Genomic DNA, 23121 nt, shown 5'->3' on the forward strand with positions numbered 1-23121 from the left:
AAGGCAGTTGTATAGGTTTTACGGGCACCACTAAATTGTAGAATGCTCTTAAGAATTAAACCCTTTAGCTCTTAAAAGCTAAAGTGATTAATTCTTAATCCTGTTAGCTCTTAATTCGTGCTTTCTACATTGCGAAACAATGCAAAATTAAACCCTTTTGCTTTTAATCACTAAGAATTAAAGTGATTAATCCTTAATCCTGTTAGCTCTTAATTCGTGCTTTCCACATTGCAAACAATGCAAAAAAAGTTTGCTATTTGGAAGTTTGTTAAAGAGAGGTCCAACTTTAACTTGTTAGTAGACAAGGTGAAGGGGAGAGAAAACAGATATGGTAAGAAAAGGCAAAGAAAGCAATAGTGACAGGCTTTATAAAATAATTAAGATAGAAAGCAGTTCTCTGCTAATAAAGATGAGTATTCTGGCATGCTGGAGCATAAAGCCCCTTTAAATAGCCTTGATGTTAGAGGAACTAACAAATAAAGGTACTGTTAACTACCTCTGTTCTATTTATTTTTTCAAAATAAATAGAACAGTCCTCCATTTAGAAGTTGGGTTTATGCTCCCAGCAGGTCTAAGTATTAATTTTATTAGAAATGAACTGCTTTCTGTCTTAATTATTTTGCAGTGTACCATAACTTTATTCTTTCCCATTTCTTGATATACTTTGGTTTTCTCTCCTCCTCCCCTCATTTTGGATTAGAAACAGCAATTGCTATTGGTGTGTAGGCTTGAAACGCTGTGTTGTCATGGATAGATTAATATGGCCCAAGTTTCCTAAAATCAAGGCAGAACTAGACAAACATTTGGAGCGAGTGGATGGGTGAAATGGGAAGGTTTTTTTTTCTGGCTGATGCTGTATAAGCTTGCTTTCTTGCATCATATGCCTCCTCTACTATTGCTAAAGTGTTGGAAGTAATAATATATCCACTCAATTTATGTTTATATTGACGTCTATGTTATCTCATTTTTTCCTAGCCTCATTTGTCATTAAAATTTAAATTATAATTTTAATTTAATGTGCATCATTATTATGTCATCATAATAATGTATATATTATATCTGTACTTTATTTACTTTATTTCTAATTTTTGAAAATCTATTTTCTTAATATTAATATTTATAACATACTTGGTTTTTTACCTTCTTTAAACTTTTTGTACATATAATGGTGTAAAAAGAGATTGTTTGTCTGATTTTTGCATAACAAACTTAAAATTCTTTCTGCAAAGAATAAGATAGTAATTACATGTAATTAGCTATATGTGACACTGTTCCATACCAATAAAGTTTAAATGAAAAATTATGGTATTATAGTGCATTCATTTTCATTCTTTCACTACCAAGTGCTGATGTAATTCCATTTAATAGCCCATTGATTTGTTTCAGACTGATTTAGAAACATTGCTTATCTTTACAGCTTTGAAATCTCCTCCCCAGAAAGATGTGCTTACAGATGCTGAAAAAGGCTTAGAACAAAATGTAAATAAGAGATTTTCCTTCAAATTTATTCTTAGCAAATGCCAATATGTATGTATGTAATATGACAGCATGGCAGTGTAATTTATTTCAATTACATTTCCAAGATGTATTTAAATAGCAAACTTGAAGGCTCTTATTAAATGTCAAATAACCAAGCATTCCTCTAATTCTGACTCTTCATCCAAGTTTTATAAAAATTTTATAGAATCTCACAAGTAATTATAGTTTTAGTTAATAAATTTGCAAATACTACGTATAAGACAGTGTGGGTTGTTATAAGTAACTTGTGTCATTAAAAATTTGGTGTACCAGCAATGGAGGGTGATAAACCAATATAAAAATATATGACAAAATATGCTGATATTACCTGTTAAGGGGGGAAAAGACATTTTAGCTGTTTTACACATTAATATATTCATATGAAATTGCACTGCCATGCTGTCATATTAAGTTGTACAAGACCAGAATATAGATGTAGGAGGAACAAGATTAGAATGTAAGATGTGATAATGGAGACCTGTGTATTCCTTCTAATAAGGCTGGAATGAGCCTTATTAGAAGATTGTGTGTGTGTGTGTGTGTGTGTGTGTGTGTGTGTGTGTGTGTGTGTGTGTGTGTGTGTGTGTGTGTGTGTGTGTGTGTGTGTGTGTGTGTGTGTGTGAGTGTGAGAGATTTTGCAAAATAGGATTGAACTGAAACAGTAATTCTCCTTAAGAGGAGCCAGTGAGTGAAACTGGCCTACTAAATTGTTAGTATTGTCTGTGCAGAAAAAGACATTGCATGGGTGTTTATAAAACATTTATGTGAATTACAAACAACATTAATCAAATGACATGAATTTTTATAAAGGGAATTATATCATTCCACACAATACAATTATTTAATAATTGACAATGTTAGCCCATTAATCCCTTTAGCCCCCATGGTGGATTAACGCAGACAGGACAATCAGGTGTTCAATGCCTTTGGCATCTCCAGAGATATGCTACTTTCACCCTCAGTGTCAAATGAAACTAGGTCGTGACCTTTGTGTAAACTTATACTGAGCAGCTCAGACTGAAATAAACTTTCTGATACTGTATTGTCTGATTGTGGAAAGATCTTTTAAGAAAACCGTGTCAAGTTGCAAACTGATACGGATCTGAACTCGTATCCTGCCATAAACACCGGACATCCACAGCTATAGGAAGTGCAAGATGCCAAGCGACAAGCCCAGTTACATGTGATACTTGGCATCTTTAAAGCATCTATAATCTAAAATATTGAAACGAAATTGAAGGAATTGTACTGTCTGATAACCGCCCCCCCCAGAGGAGCAACAGCAGCCCCAAATATCTTACACTTCGTTCCTCAACTGGGATAGCTAGTGAAAGGTCACAATGTAAACTTGTACCTCTGACTAGCATTCAAAGTTCCTCTTCAAACCTTTCCAATCATACAGATCATCAGTTAGATGGAAAAGAAGTCTGCACTGAAACTCAGCCTAAGTCTAGTCAACCGAAGCTGAGCAAAACACCTACATGCAGCATATTCATGCAGCTCAGAAAGATGTCACACAATTGCAGCTTGCCCACAACCCATACATTGATCAGCCCAAACAATAACTCTGGGGGCTCACATCTGGTGAGTATGGGCTTGGCACACCCAGGGTCCTGAGCTGGATATCATCATTCTTCTCTTTCTTGGTGATTCCCTTCTACTTTTGACTCTCTCTCTCTCTCAGGGTAACTCGGGAACTTTTTTTTTCCTGGTGCAGCATAAGCCTCAGGCTTCCTTGCACCATATGGCTATTAATAATAATAATAATAATAATAATATACCACTTACCCATCCTTCAGGCCCCCAGTCTAAGAAATGTGACATCACCCTCACTACACTAATCGACAGACCACCCTTGCAGTACCAGCCTATAACCTGGGCCCAGATCTTGGCAACACAGTCAACAACTGGAATGAATTCTACAGCAGTTTTACTTCTGGTTTCCTGTTTCAGACTTCTTTTCACTCACTTTTTGGTGCTTTGGATTGACATCTGTGTAAGTGCTTAAGCCTTCTTCTCTTTTATTTTTTTCTGCATAAGGACCACCATTCTGCAGGTCTGTTTCTGCTGTTTCACAGATTTGTATAACATTCAAAATACAATAATTTCCATGACTGTTGTTTTGTGACCTTCTGATGATAAGGGATACAGTGGTTGTTCTCTGTTTTTGGTTGTTTCTCAGATTTGGTCTTTTTGTGGATAGTTTACAGTACCGTTATCATGTAATTTCACATTATTTGGCCTCAGTGTTCTCGGTGTCACCAGTCTAAATTTATTATTTATTGGTTTTTAAACTTATGGTATATTTTGCTTTTATTTAAAATATATTATTAATTTATGTACATGTTCTTTCCACTCTTCACTCCTTTTTTTTCTAATTGGTTTTATGTGTATTTGCTTTATACAGTGCTTTTTATTCTTACTGCCTTTAATTTAACTTACGTTATGTTCTGGGCAACGTTTTGTTGGATGTGCTAATGCTACCACTTATGCTTGCCATTCTTTCTTTATTTTTTTCCCTTTTCTTTTTATTTTTAATTTATTTACATTATATATATATATAGGGTGATCTAAAAGTCAGTAAACAATTAAAGAATTGATATTTAAGTGAATTTTTGACGTGTGGTAATGAGATTAGCGCAGAAATGCATAGAATTACGTGGGTTTTTTCCGAAAGAATGTCAAAATCAGTTCCAAATATGTCCACTAGGTGTCCCTGTATCATGAATGACATTGTGCAAGTGTCTGCTATAAAGGCACTGCAAGAACAACAGCTAAGCAATTTAGTGAACGTTTTGGGAAAGAAAAAGAAAAAGAACATAAGCGGTCGTGTTATCATTACCGGATAAAGCATTGTTGGTGAAATGTTATTACCTTAATGCTGAATCTGAAACTGCAGCTTTGCGATCTTTCCATCAGCTGAAGGGTATGTGACGTGGTAAAGGACCAATGACTGTTTCAGGATTAAAGATGATGATTAAGAAATTTGAGACAACTGGTTCATTACAAGATCGTCCAATAGAAGTGGAAGACCATCAACATGTGCTACAACTGCAGCTGCGGAAGACATGGATATTCTAATGGCATCATCATCACATGAAGAAGCAAGCTCTCGTGAAGTTTCATGTCGAACTGCTGTCCCATATGGGAGTGTGTGGAGAGCACTAAGAGTAGTCCTCCGTAGATACCTGTACAAAATTCAACACCTTCAAGAACTTAGGCATCCTGATTTTGCAAAGTGGGAAGCATTTGCTTTATGGTTCTTTCAGTGATTTGAAGAACGTGAAAACTGGCTGTCAAATGTTTTGTGGACAGATGAAGCCCATTTCACTCTCAATGGCACTGTGTAAACACACACAATTGCAGAATTTGGGCGACGGAAAACCCTCAAGCTTACACGGAAACTCCATTGCATCAGTCAAAAGTAACGGTGTGGTGTGGATTCACCTCTTCTTTTGTTATAGGGCCATTTTCTTTCAGGAAATCAGTGGCTCTGGATTTGAAACTGTCACTGGTCAGCGTTATGCTGACCTGTTATGAAACTGCATTATCCCTAGCCTGGGGGAAAGGCAAGCTTTGGATGGTGTGACATTCATGCAGGATAGAGCACCACCCTATATTGTTTCTCCTGTGAAACAACTGTTACTCTCAGCATTTGGAGAGAATCGAGTGATAAGCCGTCACTTTCAGCATCAGTGGCCACCAAGGTCTCCAGATCTGACGCCCTGTGATTTTTGGTTATGGGGCTACCTGAAATCACGGATTTACAGAAATCACCCAACGTCACTGGCAATGCTAAAAGACTCTATACGATGGCAGGTATCAATGATACCTCCAGAAATGCTGTTTCATGCTGTCCATAACGTCATTACTCATCTTCAGGCAGTGCTCGATAGTGAAGGCCACCACATTGAACATTCACTGTAATGAGGTGCTTTGTGGTGTTACAGATCAAGTGCCACCAGGCAGACATATTTGGAAATAATTTTTACATTCTTTTGGAAAAAACCCCACATAATTCTATGGATTTCTGCACTAATCTTGCTACCATACGTCAAAAATTCACTGAAATACCGATTCTTTAATTGGTTACTGACTTTTGTTGGGGAAAACATCAGGAAAGGGTGTGCTGGAGGCTTGGTGGTGAATGAAGAAGAGCAATCGGTGATAAAACAAAAGAAGGAGATGAAGAAAAAGATGGGATTTAACAAGTAGCCAGGAAGATAAAGAAGTATATAAATTAGCAAATAAGGAGGCAAAAAGGGCTGTGGCAATAGCAAAGGTGAGGGCAGTGGACGAGGCCTATGGGGAACTGGAAAGGAAAGATGGAGATAGGCAATTGATGAGAATAGCCAAAGCGAGAGACAAGGCATCAAAGGACTTCTCATCAATAAAACAGATAAAAGATGAGAGGGGAGTGGTTATACAGGACCAGGAGAAGGTTAAGGAAAGACTATTTTAAGAAGTTATTAAATGAGGAAAACCCAAGAGCATTATGTGAGGATGGAGAGACGAATGAAAGAGTAGTGGAAGGCATAAGCAGGAAAGAAGTGGAAATCGCACTCAGAAAAATGAAGGGGGGGGGAAAGCAGTAGGTGTTGATCAGATACCAGAAGAGGTATGGAGAAGTCTGGGAGAAGACGGGATCGATATCCTATGGGACTTTATGGAAAAACTGTGGCAGCAAGAGAGGATACCTGATGAGTGGAAGGAAAGTATACTTGTGCCAATCTATAAAGGAAAGGGTGATGTGCAGGAATGTGGGAACTACAGGGGAATAAAGTTAGTGTCTCATTCGATGAAGATCTGGGAAAGAATTGTGGAAGGAAGGAAAAGGCAGGAGACCGAAATAGGAGAGGAACAGTTTGGTTTCATGCCGGGAAGAGGAACAACAGATGCGGTCTTTGCTTTAAGGCAGGTGATGGAAAGATACAGGGAGATGCAAGTAGAGTTGCACATGGTGTTCATAGACCTGGAAAAAGCATATGATAGAGTGCCCAGACAAGAGGTATGGAGATGCATGAGGGAGAAGGGTGCATCAGAAAAGTACGTAAGGCTTGTGAAGGAAATGTATGAGGGAGCGGTGACTCAGGTTAAGAGTAGTGTAGATATGACTGAGGGGCTCTCTGTAGAAGTTGGACTGCACCAGGGATCAGCTCTCAGCCCATATCTGTTTGATCTGGTAATGGATGTGTTGGTGAAAGAAGTGAAGAGTAGAGCACCATGGAGTATGCTGTTCACGGATGATATCGTACTGTGCGAACCATCCCAAGGAAAGGTAGAGAAGAAATTGGAGGAATGGAGGAAAGCATTGGAAGAGAGAGGCATGAGGATAAGTAGAACAAAGACAGAATATATGGTATTGAATGGAGAAGATGAGAGTTCTATAAAACTGCAGGAGGAAAAGCTACCATCAGTTTCGAAATTTAAGTATCTGGAATTGAATGTTGAGAGGGATGGAGGATTGAGTGCAGAAATACAGCATAGAGTGCAATGTGGATGGTTGAACTGGAGAAAGATGAGTGGGGTGCTGTGTGATAAGAAAGTAAATTGTAGAATGAAGGGAAGAGTGTATAAAATTGTGGTTAGACCCGCATTGATGTATGGTGCTGAGACATTGGCGATTACAAGGGCCCAGGAGAAGAAGATGGAAATGGCGGAGATGAGGATGCTAAGATGGATGTGTGGTGTGACGAGGAAGGACAGGATAATAAATGACTACATCAGAGATACGGTTAAGGTGGGGCCTCTGAGTAAAAAAATGCAGGAATCTAGGTTGAGGTGGCTTGGACATGTGGAACGAAGAAGTGAGGAGTATGTGAGGAAGAGGTGTGAAAAGTTGGAGGTGATAGGGAAGAGGGGAGACCTAAGCTGAGATGGAAGGACAAGGTGGCAGAGGATTTAAAAGAGAGAGGATGGAAGAGAGAGGAAGCCCAGGATAGGGAGAAATGGAGGAAAAGAATTAAGGACAGAAATGCTAACCCCATATAAACGTGGGAAGAAGGTGAAGATAAAGAAGAAGAATTGTTTACTGACTTTTCGATCACCCTGTATATATAAATTAATGAAAAAAAATAAAAAATTAGTAATGCAAGTATCAAAGGCAGCATAATTGCATATTCCTCTGCATATTGCTTATTGTATAAGACTATGAAAATTAAATAAAAAATTAAATTGAAATTAAGCCAGTAGTAGAGCAAGCCAATAGAGCAAAAATAGATTAAACTAAACATAAAAATACAACCAGTGGGGAGGGGAAGAAGGGTAATCAAGACTAAAAATATTGTAGAAGCAACTCTCCAAAATGATTTAGAAGCCTAAAGAAAGAATAAATTTCAAAAATCAATTAAGTTTTGAAAGCCAATTAAATAAGAAATTTAATGGCACCACTGACAAGCACAAGGTCCAAATTGCATGAAATATCATGAATGATAGAGACAGAAGCTAACTAAAATAAGGATAAAATAAATTAAGCAAAAATAGACTGACTATTATGCCCCATCTCTTCAAAGGACCACAAAGCCAATGATGGTCAAGGAATCACTGCATTTCGAAGGTTAGACAACTCGCTGCAAAGGTGAGCCGATCGAAAGATCAGCTCCCCATCTGATCAGTAGATCGATCTGCAAATACATAGGATCTGAATAATGGTAGTCCTTATGCAGTGAAAATTATAAAAAAATATATATATATATATATTATAGTTTGATTGCTTAGATTACTTAAATTTTTGGTATCTATTTTCTATAGGGTATTAAGGTGTATACTGAACAGGAGATTTAGTTAGCGTTTTTAGTCTAACCTATTCCTAGGGGTCTGTGGTGGTGTTCAAATTATATACTATCTAATGAAGTTAGTTATAATTATATTTATTTAACTTTAATTAATATTAATCAATACTAACTAACATTCCCTTACCTGGTCATCTATCCGCTACTTCATCTGGGGCTTTGAGCGGATCGATAGCCAGTTTTAAAGGAATGTCTCATAATTACCCGTTTCTGTTAACTCCTTATCAGTTTTGCCTTATTAGTGAGATTATTTTGCTCTTTTAGATTATTTAATTCATTGAATAAGGATAGTTTTATGTCAATTTGTCTTTCAGTTTAATTTTAATTTTTGAAAATTTTTTATTATTGAAAATTTTTTATTCTTAACTTCAGATTCGGCAAACTGGTAGAGGAGAAACAAAGCCCAACGGGTAATTATCGGAATAATCGAGTGGAGCTATAGTTATCTGTCCAGTAGTGGTCTTTCGGTAAAGGAGGGGTTAGCCCTATTCATTGTTTGTTTTATCACTGGTTTGGTTTTGAGTGCGCAGTCGCATCTATTGTTGCTTGATATTGTTGTAGGGTGATATTTTTGCAAGTCATCCGATGAGTGGGCTGATTCCTACGTCAGCCAGGGTGGGGGCTGAGTACTGGGGGGGGTTTCCGTTTTAACTCCGTGGTGAAAATTAATTTGAAAATAACGTGATTTGGTTGTATGTTATTTACAAGCGTTATTTTTTGTTATTTACACGAGTTGGTTTGCTATCCCTTTGGACTGGGCCGGTATAGCTTTTCTAAGGCATAACAGCCCGTTTTGTCCTCGGGGATAGCTATTTACATATTTACAGCCTCCTGTAAAGTAAATGTTACCTTGCGTCTCGTTACACACAAATTAATTTTTTATTTTGATGGGTGGGTTAATATAGGAAGCCGGATTATAGTGCAGTCAGAGGATGAGCCTCCTCTGAGCGTAAGAAATCTGGACCTTAATTTAGGTATTTTTGATACTGCTTTGTGATTTAGACATTTGATTTTTGTTATTAATAAGTGTGGCCGCTTTTATGTGGTGTTTGCTATAATTGTAGGGTATATTGTTTATTGTGAGTGTTTTTATCAGTTTGTTAATTGCTTCTGTTGTGTTCTCTGCATTACTGCATATTTTTATTATTCTAGTTGTTTGGTTTCTAATTGTGTTTCCGTATATGTGTTTTGCAATGTTGCTATCCCAGTGGATGAGCTTTATAGCTGGGAAATTGAAGTGGTCTCTTTTGTCATAATGTTTAGTTTCGATTTTGTTGAGATTCCTTTAAGAGAATTATGAGACATTCCTTTAAAACTGGCTATCGATCCGCTCAAAGCCCCAGATGAAGTAGCGGATAGATGACCAGGTAAGGGAATGTTAGTTAGTATTGATTAATATTAATTAAAGTTAAATAAATATAATTATAACTAACTTCATTAGATAGTATATAATTTGAACACCACCACAGACCCCTAGGAATAGGTTAGACTAAAAACGCTAACTAAATCTCCTGTTCAGTATACACCTTAATACCCTATAGAAAATAGATACCAAAAATTTAAGTAATCTAAGCAATCAAACTAAAATATATCAAGCACGTATAATAGTCCAATTGCCACATGGCAATGACATTAACGTAGCAAGTGACAAATTAAAAACAATCTATTAGACACTAACTAAAATAATAAAAACACAAAATAAATTAACCTGATAGTACCCAGCATTGCTAAACAGCTACTGGGACTACAGCCATTAGTAAATTTACCAATAAAGATAGTAATAAGACAAAGGGTATTACGGAGTAACCACAAGGAACCGGGGCCTACAATTACAAATTACATTGAAAATTGGAATAAACATGAACGAACATACAAATAAAAATAAAATGCTGTACGGGTATCACAGCATAAATTGCACCCTGGGATCACACATGATCATACAGGACCCAATAATTCCTGAAAACGGTCATTTAGCATGTAATGCCGCCACACCAAAAGTGAATAACATAAAACCGAGCGGATCCGATTACCATAAATACCCACACAAAGAAAGCTACGGAGAAATCCATCAACACCAGAAAAAACTAGAATTTAGTAAATGTAAAAGTAAACTATGCAAAACATGCCCACAAATGCACAGAGTACACCAACAAAATGACGATAACGCACCGAAATATTGCCACACCAAAAATGTAATCTACTTAATTACTTGTAAAACATGCGGAATACAATACATAGGACAAACCAGCACAGAACTGCACATAAGAATAAACCTACATCGGTCACAAATAAAGAAATACGGAGAAAACCCCACAAAAGCCAACACCACAGAAAAATACACCAATGAAATAGAATACAAACACTTTCAAAAGCACAAATTCACCAATATAACTATTGCAATCCTAGCCATAATAGAAAATACCGCCAAAAGAGAAAACATGGAGGACATGTTAATAATAATGTACAAAACACTATACCCATACGGACTTAACAGATTCAATGGAAGAAACTTCACATACACCAACCCCGGACAATGTACATATACTGTCTTTCAGCTCAACAAAGACTGGCACAAAAATGGATTAAAACTCAACAAAATCAAACAAGAAATTGACGAAGATAATAAAAGCAAAGCACAAAGCCTAAACGACTTCGATAAGCTCATCACAGAATGGGATACGGAACCTATTAACATTAAAAACATACACAACACCCTATTTACACTTAAAATCAGCAAACTTAAAGCACTAAACAGAATTCACCAAAAACTGAAGATTAAGAACATACACCTCAACCATACCCTAGAAGATGTCTTCAAATTCAGAATCGGCGATGATTACAAAGACATTGCCACTAAAGAATACTGCATCATCAAATTCCTGAACCGAACATTCGACAACGTCAACTTCCGTGACGTTATGGAAAACACAAAAGGGTTCTTACCTATCCAAAACATTAATATTAAAGTCAGATATAGTTTCACAAAACCTATAGGCATAACCATGTGTAACTACAAAAACACAATCAAAAATATGAATAATACGGAACAACTTTGCCACTGCAATGATAACAAATATAGAAAATACATAGATCCACATTACAAACACATCATAACAGGCGACCTCAGCATTATAGAGGATCACACACTTAAAGAAATAATGGAAAAAGGAACAAAATTCAGACCCAATAGCCCAACCAATTTATTCAGCACACGTAAATCCATATACAAGGATTTACTGCAATTTGCATTCAAAACTGCACACAAATTTAACACACCCATAGAGGCATTCCAAATATGGATAAACATTACCACGGAAAAAAATCATGAACAAAATCCAAGGGGTCTTAACAATAAGGAATCAAGTCAAACAATACAATTTGAAAGTCATTAAACACAAGGCGAAAGAACTGCAGAAGAAATTCGTTATAACGAACACAGACAAGGCTAGCAACAATTTTAGCATAATATGCAAAAGGTTTTACATAGAGACTATTAAAGAAGAAATGGACAACAGTGAAACATATAAACAAATAGTATCCACACCTAAGCATCAATAAGAAGATTATAGCACTACACAAAAAACTAAAACTGAAATTAGAAATCACAAAATACCCATTTATTTACTGGATCCCAAAATTCCACAAAATACCCACCGTCAAAAGGTTCATAACAGGAGGTAAAACCAGTTATACAAAAGTTTCCAGTAACCTATTGAAAGACAAACTTAAAATTATATTCAATGAAATAACTAGCACCAAAATAATCACCAGCAACAAAACATACCTAGACTACATCCAAAACAAAAACAATAAGATAAGAAGCCTATACAATTATGACTTCCAAAACCTATTCACCAGCATATCACATGACAATTTAATTAAAGTCCTTTTAGTCTACTTTCAAAACCACCAAAATAGTTTAAATTGTAACAAACAATACTGGAACAATTTAGTCAATCTCAACATCAAAAATAACTACGTAAAGATGGGAAACAGAATCTACTTACAGACCAGAGGAATAGCCATGGGATCGTGCTGCTCCAGTGCGATTGCCAACCTATACTTACACCACTTTGAAAATAACATAACAGAAGAAATCAACATATTTAGATATATCGATGACGTCCTAGTCATCAACCACGACGGTTTTGAAACACTAGCCCAAGTAATATACCCCACCGACCTCAGCATAGAACGGACCGACCAAAACAGCAACTTACAAGCATATTATCTCGACAGCCAGATCACTATCAACAATAACAAAATCGAAACTAAACATTATGACAAAAGAGACCACTTCAATTTCCCAGCTATAAAGCTCATCCACTGGGATAGCAACATTGAAAAACACATATACGGAAACACAATTAGAAACCAAACAACCAGAATAATAAAAATATGCAGTAGTGCAGAGAACACAACAGAAGCAATTAACAAACTGATAAAAACACTCACAATAAACAATATACCCTACAATTATAGCAAACACCACATAAAAGCGGCCACACTTATTAATAACAAAAATCAAATGTCTAAATCACAAAGCAGTATCAAAAATACCTAAATTAAGGTCCGGATTTCTTACGCTCAGAGGAGGCTCGTCCTCTGACCGCACTATAATCCGGCTTCCTATATTAACCCACCCATCAAAATAAAAAATTAATTTGTGTGTAACGAGACGCAAGGTAACATTCACTTTACAGGAGGCTGTAAATATGTAAATAGCTATCCCCGAGGACAAAACGGGCTGTTATGCCTTAGAAAAGCTATACCGGCCCAGTCCAAAGGGATAGCAAACCAACTCATGTAAATAACAAAAAATAACGCTTGTAAATAACATACAACCAAATCACGTTATTTTCAAATTAATTTTCACCACGGAGTTAAAACGGAAACCCCCCCCAGTACTCAGCCCCCACCCCGGCTGACGTAGGAATCAGCCCACTCATCGGATGACTTGCAAAAATATCACCCTACAACAATATCAAGCAACAATAGATGCGACTGCGCACTCAAAACCAAACCAGTGATAAAACAAACAATGAATAGGGCTAACCCCTCCTTTACCGAAAGACCACCACCGGACAGATAACTATAGCTCCACTCGATTATTCCGATAATTACCCATTGGGCTTTGTTTCTCCTCTACCAGTTTGCCGAATCCGAAGTTAAGAATAAAAAATTTTCAATAATAAAAAATTTTCAAAAATTAAAATTAAACTGAAAGACAAATTGACATAAAACTATCCTTATTCAATGAATTAAATAATCTAAAAGAGCAAAATAATCTCACTAATAAGGCAAAACTGATAAGGAGTTAACATAAACGGGTAATTATGAGACATTCCGTTAAAACTGGCTATCGATCCGCTCAAAGCCCCAGATGAAGTAGCGGATAGATGACCAGGTAAGGGAATGTTAGTTAGTATTGATTAATATTAATTAAAGTTAAATAAATATAATTATAACTAACTTCATTAGATAGTATATAATTTGAACACCACCACAGACCCCTAGGAATAGGTTAGACTAAAAACGCTAACTAAATCTCCTGTTCAGTATACACCTTAATACCCTATAGAAAATAGATACCAAAAATTTAAGTAATCTAAGCAATCAAACTAAAATATATCAAGCACGTATAATAGTCCAATTGCCACATGGCAATGACATTAACGTAGCAAGTGACAAATTAAAAACAATCTATTAGACACTAACTAAAATAATAAAAACACAAAATATATATATATATATATATATATATATATATTTAAATGCAAATTTTAGGTTTTTACTCTGTGATGGAAACACTTTCAGTTGTAATGTGGCATTAATGCTATTACTGGAATAATAAATTATATGAACATTAATAGTATTTGGGCATGATTAACATTAACATTAATATGAACATTAACAGTATCATCTGCATAACCAAGGTTGTTTATCTTCAGTCCTCCAATTTTGATGCCAGTCTCTAAATCTTCAAGCTTCACAAATGATATCTTCGGCATAAAGATTAAAAAGGTAAGGTGACAAAATACAGCCCTGCCCTACTCTGTTACCTATTGTGAAAAAGTCAGTGTTTCCCATCTTCGTTCTCACAGTTCCTTCCTGTTTTCCATGGGTTCCCAATCCACATAATTCAGCTTAATCAGCTAAATTATGTGGATTGGGAAACCCATAATAGTCATCGTTTTCCATAGTTTCTCATTTTGAACACAATCAAATGCTTTTGCATAATCTATAAAACACAAAACGACTGGAACATTGAATTCTTTGCAGTTTTCAATAATCAGTCATAGGCTTAAGATTTGATCCCTGGTTCCTTTACCCCTTCTGAAACCTGCCTCTTCTGGCATTTCTTCAAGTTTTTTTGAGATTCTATTCAATATGATTTTAAGAAGAATCTTGCTAGTGTGAGAAATTAGGCTAATAATCCTGTAATTTGAGCAAATTTTCAGATTTCCTTTTTTTTGGTAAGGGGATGAAAACTGATTTCTTCCAATCTGATGGCCACCATCCCATTTCCCAATTTTTACAATAATTTTATGAAAAAACTTGGCACCCTTCACACCTGTAACTTTAATCAATTCCGCTGGAATTTCATCAGTTCCAGGTGACTTGCACACGTTAGTTCTCTGATGGCTTTTTTGACTTCTTTCTTCAGTGGAACTGGTTCATGATCACATTCTTGAAGAGGATGTTGCAGATCATTAGTGCCAGCAGATTCTTGGAAGAGCTGCTCACAGTATTCTTTCCACCTTCCTTTGATTGTGTTCTCCTCTGTTAAAATTTCCCCTTTGGTGTCCTTAATTACATTAAGTTTTGGTCGGAACTTTTGTCTTAAGGACTTAATTACATCATACATCTTTTTAGTGTTGTTTCATTTCTTGTGGTATTTGATTTCTTTAAACTTTCGATTGATATAATCCTGTTTGTCCTGTCCTGAACAGCGCTTGATTAGTTTGCTTAGTTCCTGATACTCTTCGTTTCCTTGTACACCTTGGGCTTTTGCAGTTCTTCTCTGTTCAATAGGTTTAAAAGTGGCTTCTGTAATCCAAGGCCTCCTGATCTTTGACCTTTCTGTAATGTGTCTATTTGCTGAATTCTTAATAATGCTTTTTGTATTTTCCCACATTTCCTCAGGCAGCATATCGTCATCTAGTTCTAATAGAGATTGAAAACGATTGCCTGTTTCAAGCATATAATTGTTTGGAATATTTTCTACATTCGGTCGTTTAGGGAAAACCTTATTTGTGATCTTTTTCAGCTTCAACACGATGCGGAGTAGCTGATGATCACTGCCACAATCTGCTCCAGGAAGTGTTTTTGCTGTGATTACACTGGAATGCTACCTTTGCTGCATAAGGATATGATCAATCTGATTCCTTGTTTTATGATCCGGAAATTTCCATGTGTGGGGCCTTCTCGGGTGCTGCTGAAACCAGGTGTTACATATGACAAGACTGTTCAGATGACAAAATTCAATTAAACTTTCACTCCACTCATTTCTAGTGTCAAGACCAAACCTGCCACAATCGGGACTGGAAGAAACTGTCTTGCCTACTTTTGCATTAAAATCACCACGAGTATCAAAGCATCCTTTTTTTGGGACCAGATCAAGAGCTGACTGAAGATTTTCATAATAAACGTCCATATCTTCATCTGTGGATGTTGATGTCGGTGCATATGCAACTAAACTGTGAGATTTACTAGCTGGCTCTGAATTCTAATCATCATCATTCTATTATTAATAGGATTGTATCCCAGAAGAGACCTTGAACATTCCTTATTCAAAATGACAGTGACACCATGTTCTTTTACTTGGTCACTTCCAGAAAAAACAACCAAAAACCCATTTCAAATCTGGAAATGACCTTGTCCTGTCCACATTCCATCCAGTAATGGTTGCATTACTGGATACAAAAACATCTTAAAATTTTCAAATAACCCATGGATCCTCACATAATCAGCAACTACAGACTAAAATACTGCACTGATGTCTCAAAAAAAAAAAAAAAAAAGTGTATAGTGAATTCATATCATCATTAGTTGCTTACTATTGCAATTCACAGCCCAATATATAACATTGCTTATGTTATGTCCAGCAGATAACATTGCTTATTAATACCTGAAAACAGTGAACACTTAGACTTAAATAAATAAGTAGGTTGATTAATTAAATAATAATTATGTTTACTACCAAACATGCTAAACAGACCAGAGGGCGCACCCCAATCATCTATAAAATTGGCAGATGAGTTGCCTTAAGGCCATTTTGTACCAACCACAGTGATTACAGGTAAATGCATATTGTATACTGTACTAATGCATACCCATTATGCTTTGGGTACCAATTCCAGTTTACTATTAATACCAATCTATAATTTAAATTTTTCAGAAATTATAAAAAAAAATTAAAACTTATAATCAGGATACCTAAAAATAAAAACTAAATATGATCATTGGCATTAGTTGAGGCATATAATGCAAGCAAGCTTATGCAGCATCAGCCAAAAAAAAAAAAAAACTCCCATTTCACCCATCCACTCAAAATGCCTGTCTAGCTCAGTCTTAAATTTATTTAAGCTATCAACTTCCCTAACAAGGAATGGAAGTCTGTTCCAGCAGCCAACTACCCGCTGGCTAAAGGCAAATTTCCGAACATCTATTCTACAACTGTCTTTCCTCAATTTGAATCTATGTCCCATCAGGTTTGTAATCTGAATAAGAGGAAGAATCCCAACAGCATTGAGCTTGCTCAACCCGTTCAAGGCCTTGTACACTTCAATCAGATCACCTCGCAGGGGCCTAGTCTCTAGGTGCTGGAATTTGCCAAGCTTAAGCCTTTCTTGGTAAGAGCACCCCATATTCCCCTCACCAATCTTGTTGCCCTTCTTTGTACTCGTTCTAGCAACTCTACATCCTTCCTAAAATGAGGTCTCCAGACCTGCACACAGTGCTCAAGGTGTGGCCTGACCATTGCCTTGTACAATGGGATAATCACCTCCTTGTCCCTGCTAGCAAAATTCCTATATATCATTGACAAGACTCCATGACCTGCTCTGGCTGCCAAACCTGCACTGCTCAGCAATCTTAATATCTGACTGCACAATTACCCCTAGGTCTTTTTCATTCTCCATTTCCCTGAGTGTAGTACCATACAGTTGGTACGTTTCTCTTGGGTTACTGTTACCCATATGCAGTACTTTGCATATGTCAACGTTAAACTTCAGTTGCCACTTCTCAGCCCATTTGCCCAACTTATCTAGATCCTGTTGCAGTAGCATACTGTTGTTAACAATGCTGCCAATCTTTGTATCATCTGCAAACTTGGACATTAGGCCTGATATACCTTCATCAATACCATTGATGAATATACAAAAGAACAATGGGCTCAGCATCGAACCCTGGGGAAATCCACTAATAACATTAGTCCACAAAAAGCAGTGTCGATTGATTACCACTCTCTGTCATCTCATTCAACCATCCCTTTAACCATTGTAGCAATTTGCCTTAATGCAGTACCGCTCCAATTTGTATAGCAGTCTTCCACATGCAACAGTATCAAAAGCTTTCCTGAAATCCAAGTATATGATATCAAAATTTTTTTTTGCATCCAGTTCCTTTGTGACCACATCATACTATCCAGTCAAATGGATCCAACAAGTCCTCTCTTTAACAAACTCATGCTGTCTAAACGATTGCTGCAGTCTTGTCTAGACGGTCCTGCAATGCTTCTTTAACCACGACTCCATTATTTTCCCCAGAACGAAGTTAAACTAACAGGTCTATAGTTACTTGTGTTACCTTTTGAACCTCCTTTGTGAACTGGGGATACATTTGCACACCTCCAGTCCATTGGGACTCCCCTGAGTTCAAAGAAATTCTCATAAGTATGGTGAAGGGTTTGCTTACTTCCTTTGCTGCTTCCTTTAATATAACTGGATAGATCCCATCCACCACAGGTGCCTTATGTTAAACTTCAAAATTTCTCCTCCACTTTGCTCTCAGTTGTTACAAAATCACTTAGCTCCCTGTTAGAGTTTGATAAACTTGTGGCATTCCCCTTCTTGAATAACTCATGTGAATGTAGATGCAAAATACTCATTCAGTTTATCAGCTATCTGAGCAGCATCATCAATAGTCGAACCATCTATGTTAAGTGGACCAATCTGATTCATCCCTTTCCTTCTAGAGTTCTTTCCTTCTTATATAAGCAAAGAACTCTTTACTGTTTCTCTTTGCATCCTTTGCCAAAGATTTCTTGTAATCTGCCTTCGCCTGTCTAACCTCCATTGGACTAGCTTGTATTTCATGTAGGCTTTTGTGTTGCCTGATAATTTATATGCATCCCATGCATTTTTCTTCTCTGCCACGAGCCTCATTAATTCATCTGACATCCACTTAGGCCTAAACCTTGAACAGTATTTCTTAGTTGGTGTGAAAAGCCTAGTAGTCGCCAATATTAAGTCCCTGAAGGTTTCCCATTTATAATTCACCATTGGTAACATCATCAGTTGATCCCACTGTATAGAATTTAAAAACCGTCTGAAACCACTGTAGTCACCTTTATGAATGCAAAAACCCTTCCCTTACCCCTGATGGTAGTTACGTTTTTAAGTAAATCCCACATCAGTACACTGTGATTACTGCCACCTAATGGTTCTTTTATCTGCAGATTCTTAACGCATTAAGAATCACTGCTTATAATCAGATCAAGACTGTTATTCCCTCTGGTTGCCTCTCAAACATGTTGCTGTAGAAAACAGTCATCCAATAAATCCACAAAAGTCTTGCTATTGTGCAAGTGACCAATCCACAAGTTTCAGTCAAAATTCCCCATTATAAGACATTCTGATTTACTGGCCCACTCTATTTCTCTGCACAATTGCTCATTATACTCATCAGATCCATTAGGCCTATAACACACACACACACACTACTCTCATTTTCCCTTTCCCAGTGCTTATATCACATCACACTGACTCAACATTGTCCACCAATGTCAATTGAATGAACTTCCTTAGATTTTGTGTTTCTTAACTAACAGCATAACCTCTCCTCCCTTGCTGTCCTGTCTGTCCTTTCTGTACACATTGTATTTTCGAAATTCCAACTCTGCACTGCTTATATCTGTGTGACACCACGTCTATGATATCCCAAGCAGTATCTGCCTTTGATGTCTTGATCAGCACTTAAAACTCATCAAATTTATTAACTATACTTCTAGCATTGTTGTACATGCAAGTACACATACATCTGTTCCTTCTCTTAATTATCCTAACACAGCCTGTTTACTAATGAATTAGTAATACTGTTACTGGGTCTACAGAAATGGGTATGCATGAGACATTCATTTAATATTGGCTATCTGTCCACCTAAAGCTCTGAGGAAGTAGTGGAGAGATGGCCATGTGAATGAATGTAATTATCCTTAATTTTCCCCATATTTTATTCAGAAAAATTTTCCTAACTTTACTTTATTTTATTAATTCTATTATATTCTTTTAGCTTTATTTCTTTTTAAATTTAAATATTGAATATTTATCAATTGGCTAACCAACAACTCTTACACTGACAGTCAGGACTTAATGCCTGAAATGGCTCCCACACAAATGAAAAACCAAAAATTAAATAAATAAAATCGTATATACAGTAATACCCCGACTTACGCTACCCCGACTTACGCGAACTCGGAGTTACGCGGTTCTTGATTTTTTCGTTTGGCAACGCTGCCGCCCACTATCTTCAAGGTCGTTTTTCATATGTTATCAATATACAGTGCGACGGCGGAGAATGAGAGCGAAAGATGAACAAAATTCAACTTTGCTGCTTTTATGTTTTTTATATCAGTGAAGGGGAAACACATTTCACCATAATAACTTAAAAACCAACACAATTCCAGCTATCGGTATAATCGCAAATGCAATTAGATCGAGTTTACTACCAGTTTATAACAGATTTCACTAGCAGAAACGCAACTGGATTTTTATTGTTTTATGGTAGTAACCCCTAGAAATGTGAGGTGTTAATAGCGTATCTCTGCCTTTATGGTGTTGTTTATTCAGTTGCTACATGCGCGCAGCTTTGTTTATGCGTATCAAGCGTGCCTCCTCGTTTTGTAATTGTGCTTTATTCCCTAAAAATGAGTAAAATACTTAATTAAAAGGTGTGAAAAGGAAGCGTCCTGGTGAAGACACTGCAGATTCAGAGAGAAAAAGAAAAGCAATTATCGATAAACAGAGGCGGACTGGATCAAAAATTCTTACCCGGGAAAATTTATAGTGGCCTCATACTATGGTTTATGGCCAAAATCACACTGGCCCACCGGGGTTTCCCCGGTAAGGCTTATGGCCAGTCCGCCTCTGTCGATAGAGAAAAAATATGAAATTGTGAAACGCTTTGAGCGAAATGAAAGACCATGTGATATTGCACGTGCTACAGGCCTAAATGAAGCAACGGCGAAAAGCACATGACAATTGCAAACTTGACAGGTTGAAAATTGAAAAGGGCTCAATTGTAAAGGGCTTAAAAATTTTAGAAAACATAGACTCCAACGAAGAACGCGTTATAGCTACAAAGCAAGGAATAAAAAAATTATTAGCTTGCTACGAAGAAATTCTGCATGAAAAAAAGAACGCGCTGTGTCGTCAGACGAATTTGTTAGATTTTATGAAGCCATCGACATCGAAATAACTTTTTAACGTAAGTCATTTGTTTTTTTAATACATATTTTGTATTAATATGTATAAAGAACTGCAATTTTATTAATATTTTTCTTCTAAACTAGTGTTTTTGTTAGTCCTTGGTCCCAATTAAGCAAAATTTATATGTATTTATATGCAAAGTTGTACCCCGACTTATGCGATTTCGACTTACGCGATTTTCGTCGGACCCACCTATCGCGTAACTTCGGGGTATTACTGTATATATATATATATAGAGAGAGAGAGAGAGACTTTCTTTCTCATCTGGATGTGTTTCTCTCCATTACACATTGTTCAAGCTTTCATTCTTTCTTGATTGGATAAGCGTTTAATTAAACATGATTACATTACTGGATACAAAAACATCTTTGAATTTTCATATAACCTGTGGACATGATCAGCAACTAGAGACTAAAATACTGGATTGATGTATCAAAAAAAAAAGTGTATAGTGAATCCATATAGTCTTCAATTGCTTACCACTGCAATCTAATATATTTGTGCGTGTGTGTGTGTGTAAGTAGTTAAATACAGGAAAGTTTATATAAGTTCAAAACAGTTTACATTCTGTGACCAGACTGTTCAGAGCAGCAATGATGCTGCACTCAGTGCAATGAGTGCAGCAGTGAATACCCTGTTTTACTTCAGACCATTTATTTTATCTTATATTATTTAATTCACAGGTGTCTCCGTGGGCAGGAGCAGCAGTGCGTAGCACACGCTTCTTAATTAGACCAGGGTTCGAGCCTATGCCCACCAAATATGGAGGATGCGGAATGGTCAGGGAATGACCACTGCATACTCCCCCCCCCGGAGCAATATGGCCTTAGTTGCTGATGCTCCTAAAAACCAAATAACAAACAAACATTTAATTCACTTTTTTTTTTTTTTTTTGCTGGATAATTTATTCACTCCATCTTTAGGTCTGATATTTTGGCACAAAACAAAAATTGCCTTCATAATTTGTCATTATGCTTCTACCTAATATATTTTTATTTTACTTGCATTATTTTATTCATTTTAGGGTAAAGGGAGCTAACTCTGGGGAAATGGGGCATGTAAATCTCTTCCACCACTAGTTAGATGTCCCAATACTTAGACCTGGTGACAGGATTCAACATGGAATCTAGAAATGTTGCCAGTTGTTAAGAAGCTCATGTATAGTAAATTCATAAATTGTTATGAAGTGAATTTTATTGTGTACAGTAAAATTCATAACAATTTATGTGGTTTAATTAGTATTTCCTGTATTTCATATTAATTCTCTAGATTGACAAGTTTTTTATACGGTGTAATAATGACCAGAATTTCCCCTAGTAGGTTATGATGTAAGGTGAGATGGGTTATATTATTTGTTGGAAGTATTAATAATAAGAAAAGTGTATAAATTAATTTTCTAGATTTAAAAATAATAGTAAAAGATATTACAGTATGCAATACCGAGCAACTGAATATTCTTAAGCATATGACAACACATATATGACTTCATGTGCCTTTTACCTCATTAACTTTTTTCTCCCCATCTGGTTTATTGGAAAATTTTAAAAACTGTCTTTAAAACTAAATTCTCATTTATTTATGCTGTTTTTTTTAATCATTATATCATTCTTTACTTCATTATTTGTGCTATTTTCTTTGAGTTGATAGTTTTCACTAACCAAGATGTCCTTGTAAAATTTTTTGCATAACTCAGTCCAATTTTTATGTTAAAGTGTAGAGTGGCACATATTGCAAAATAAAATTACAGTGTAACTTTCAGATCAACAGCTTTGTATTGCTGTTTTTTTAATCATTATATCATTCTTTACTTCATTATTTGTGCTATTTTCTTTGAGTTGATAGTTTTCACTAACCAAGATGTCCTTGTAAAATTTTTTGCATAACTCAGTCCAATTTTTATGTTAAAGTGTAGAGTGGCACATATTGCAAAATAAAATTACAGTGTAACTTTCAGATCAACAGCTTTGTATTATGTCTATTCATCTTCTGTTATAATAGATTTGCTACAGTCAGTAGCAAACCTTGCATACCACTCAGTGTTATCGGTAATATGTTATTCTTTGCATTAAAAGAGTGTTTTGATCGTTTAGTTGGACTTATTT

At 36.3% G+C, this 23121-nt stretch overlaps 1 protein-coding gene across 1 annotated transcript in view; it reads left to right on the forward strand.

The window, feature by feature from the left end:
- The window catches only part of LOC150083500 (AN1-type zinc finger protein 4-like), a 146913-nt gene that overhangs the window by 118102 nt on the left and 5690 nt on the right, over positions 1–23121 (forward strand). The window contains exon 8 of the mRNA XM_090378514.1: positions 1418–1479. Coding sequence (XP_090234640.1) covers positions 1418–1479 — 62 coding nt within the window. The remainder of the gene's footprint in view (positions 1–1417; positions 1480–23121) is intronic.

The sequence above is a fragment of the Mastigoproctus giganteus genome, chromosome 7 (genome assembly GCF_048544385.1).
Source record: "Mastigoproctus giganteus isolate SK-2022 chromosome 7, ASM4854438v1, whole genome shotgun sequence".
Lineage (NCBI taxonomy): Eukaryota > Metazoa > Arthropoda > Arachnida > Uropygi > Thelyphonidae > Mastigoproctus > Mastigoproctus giganteus.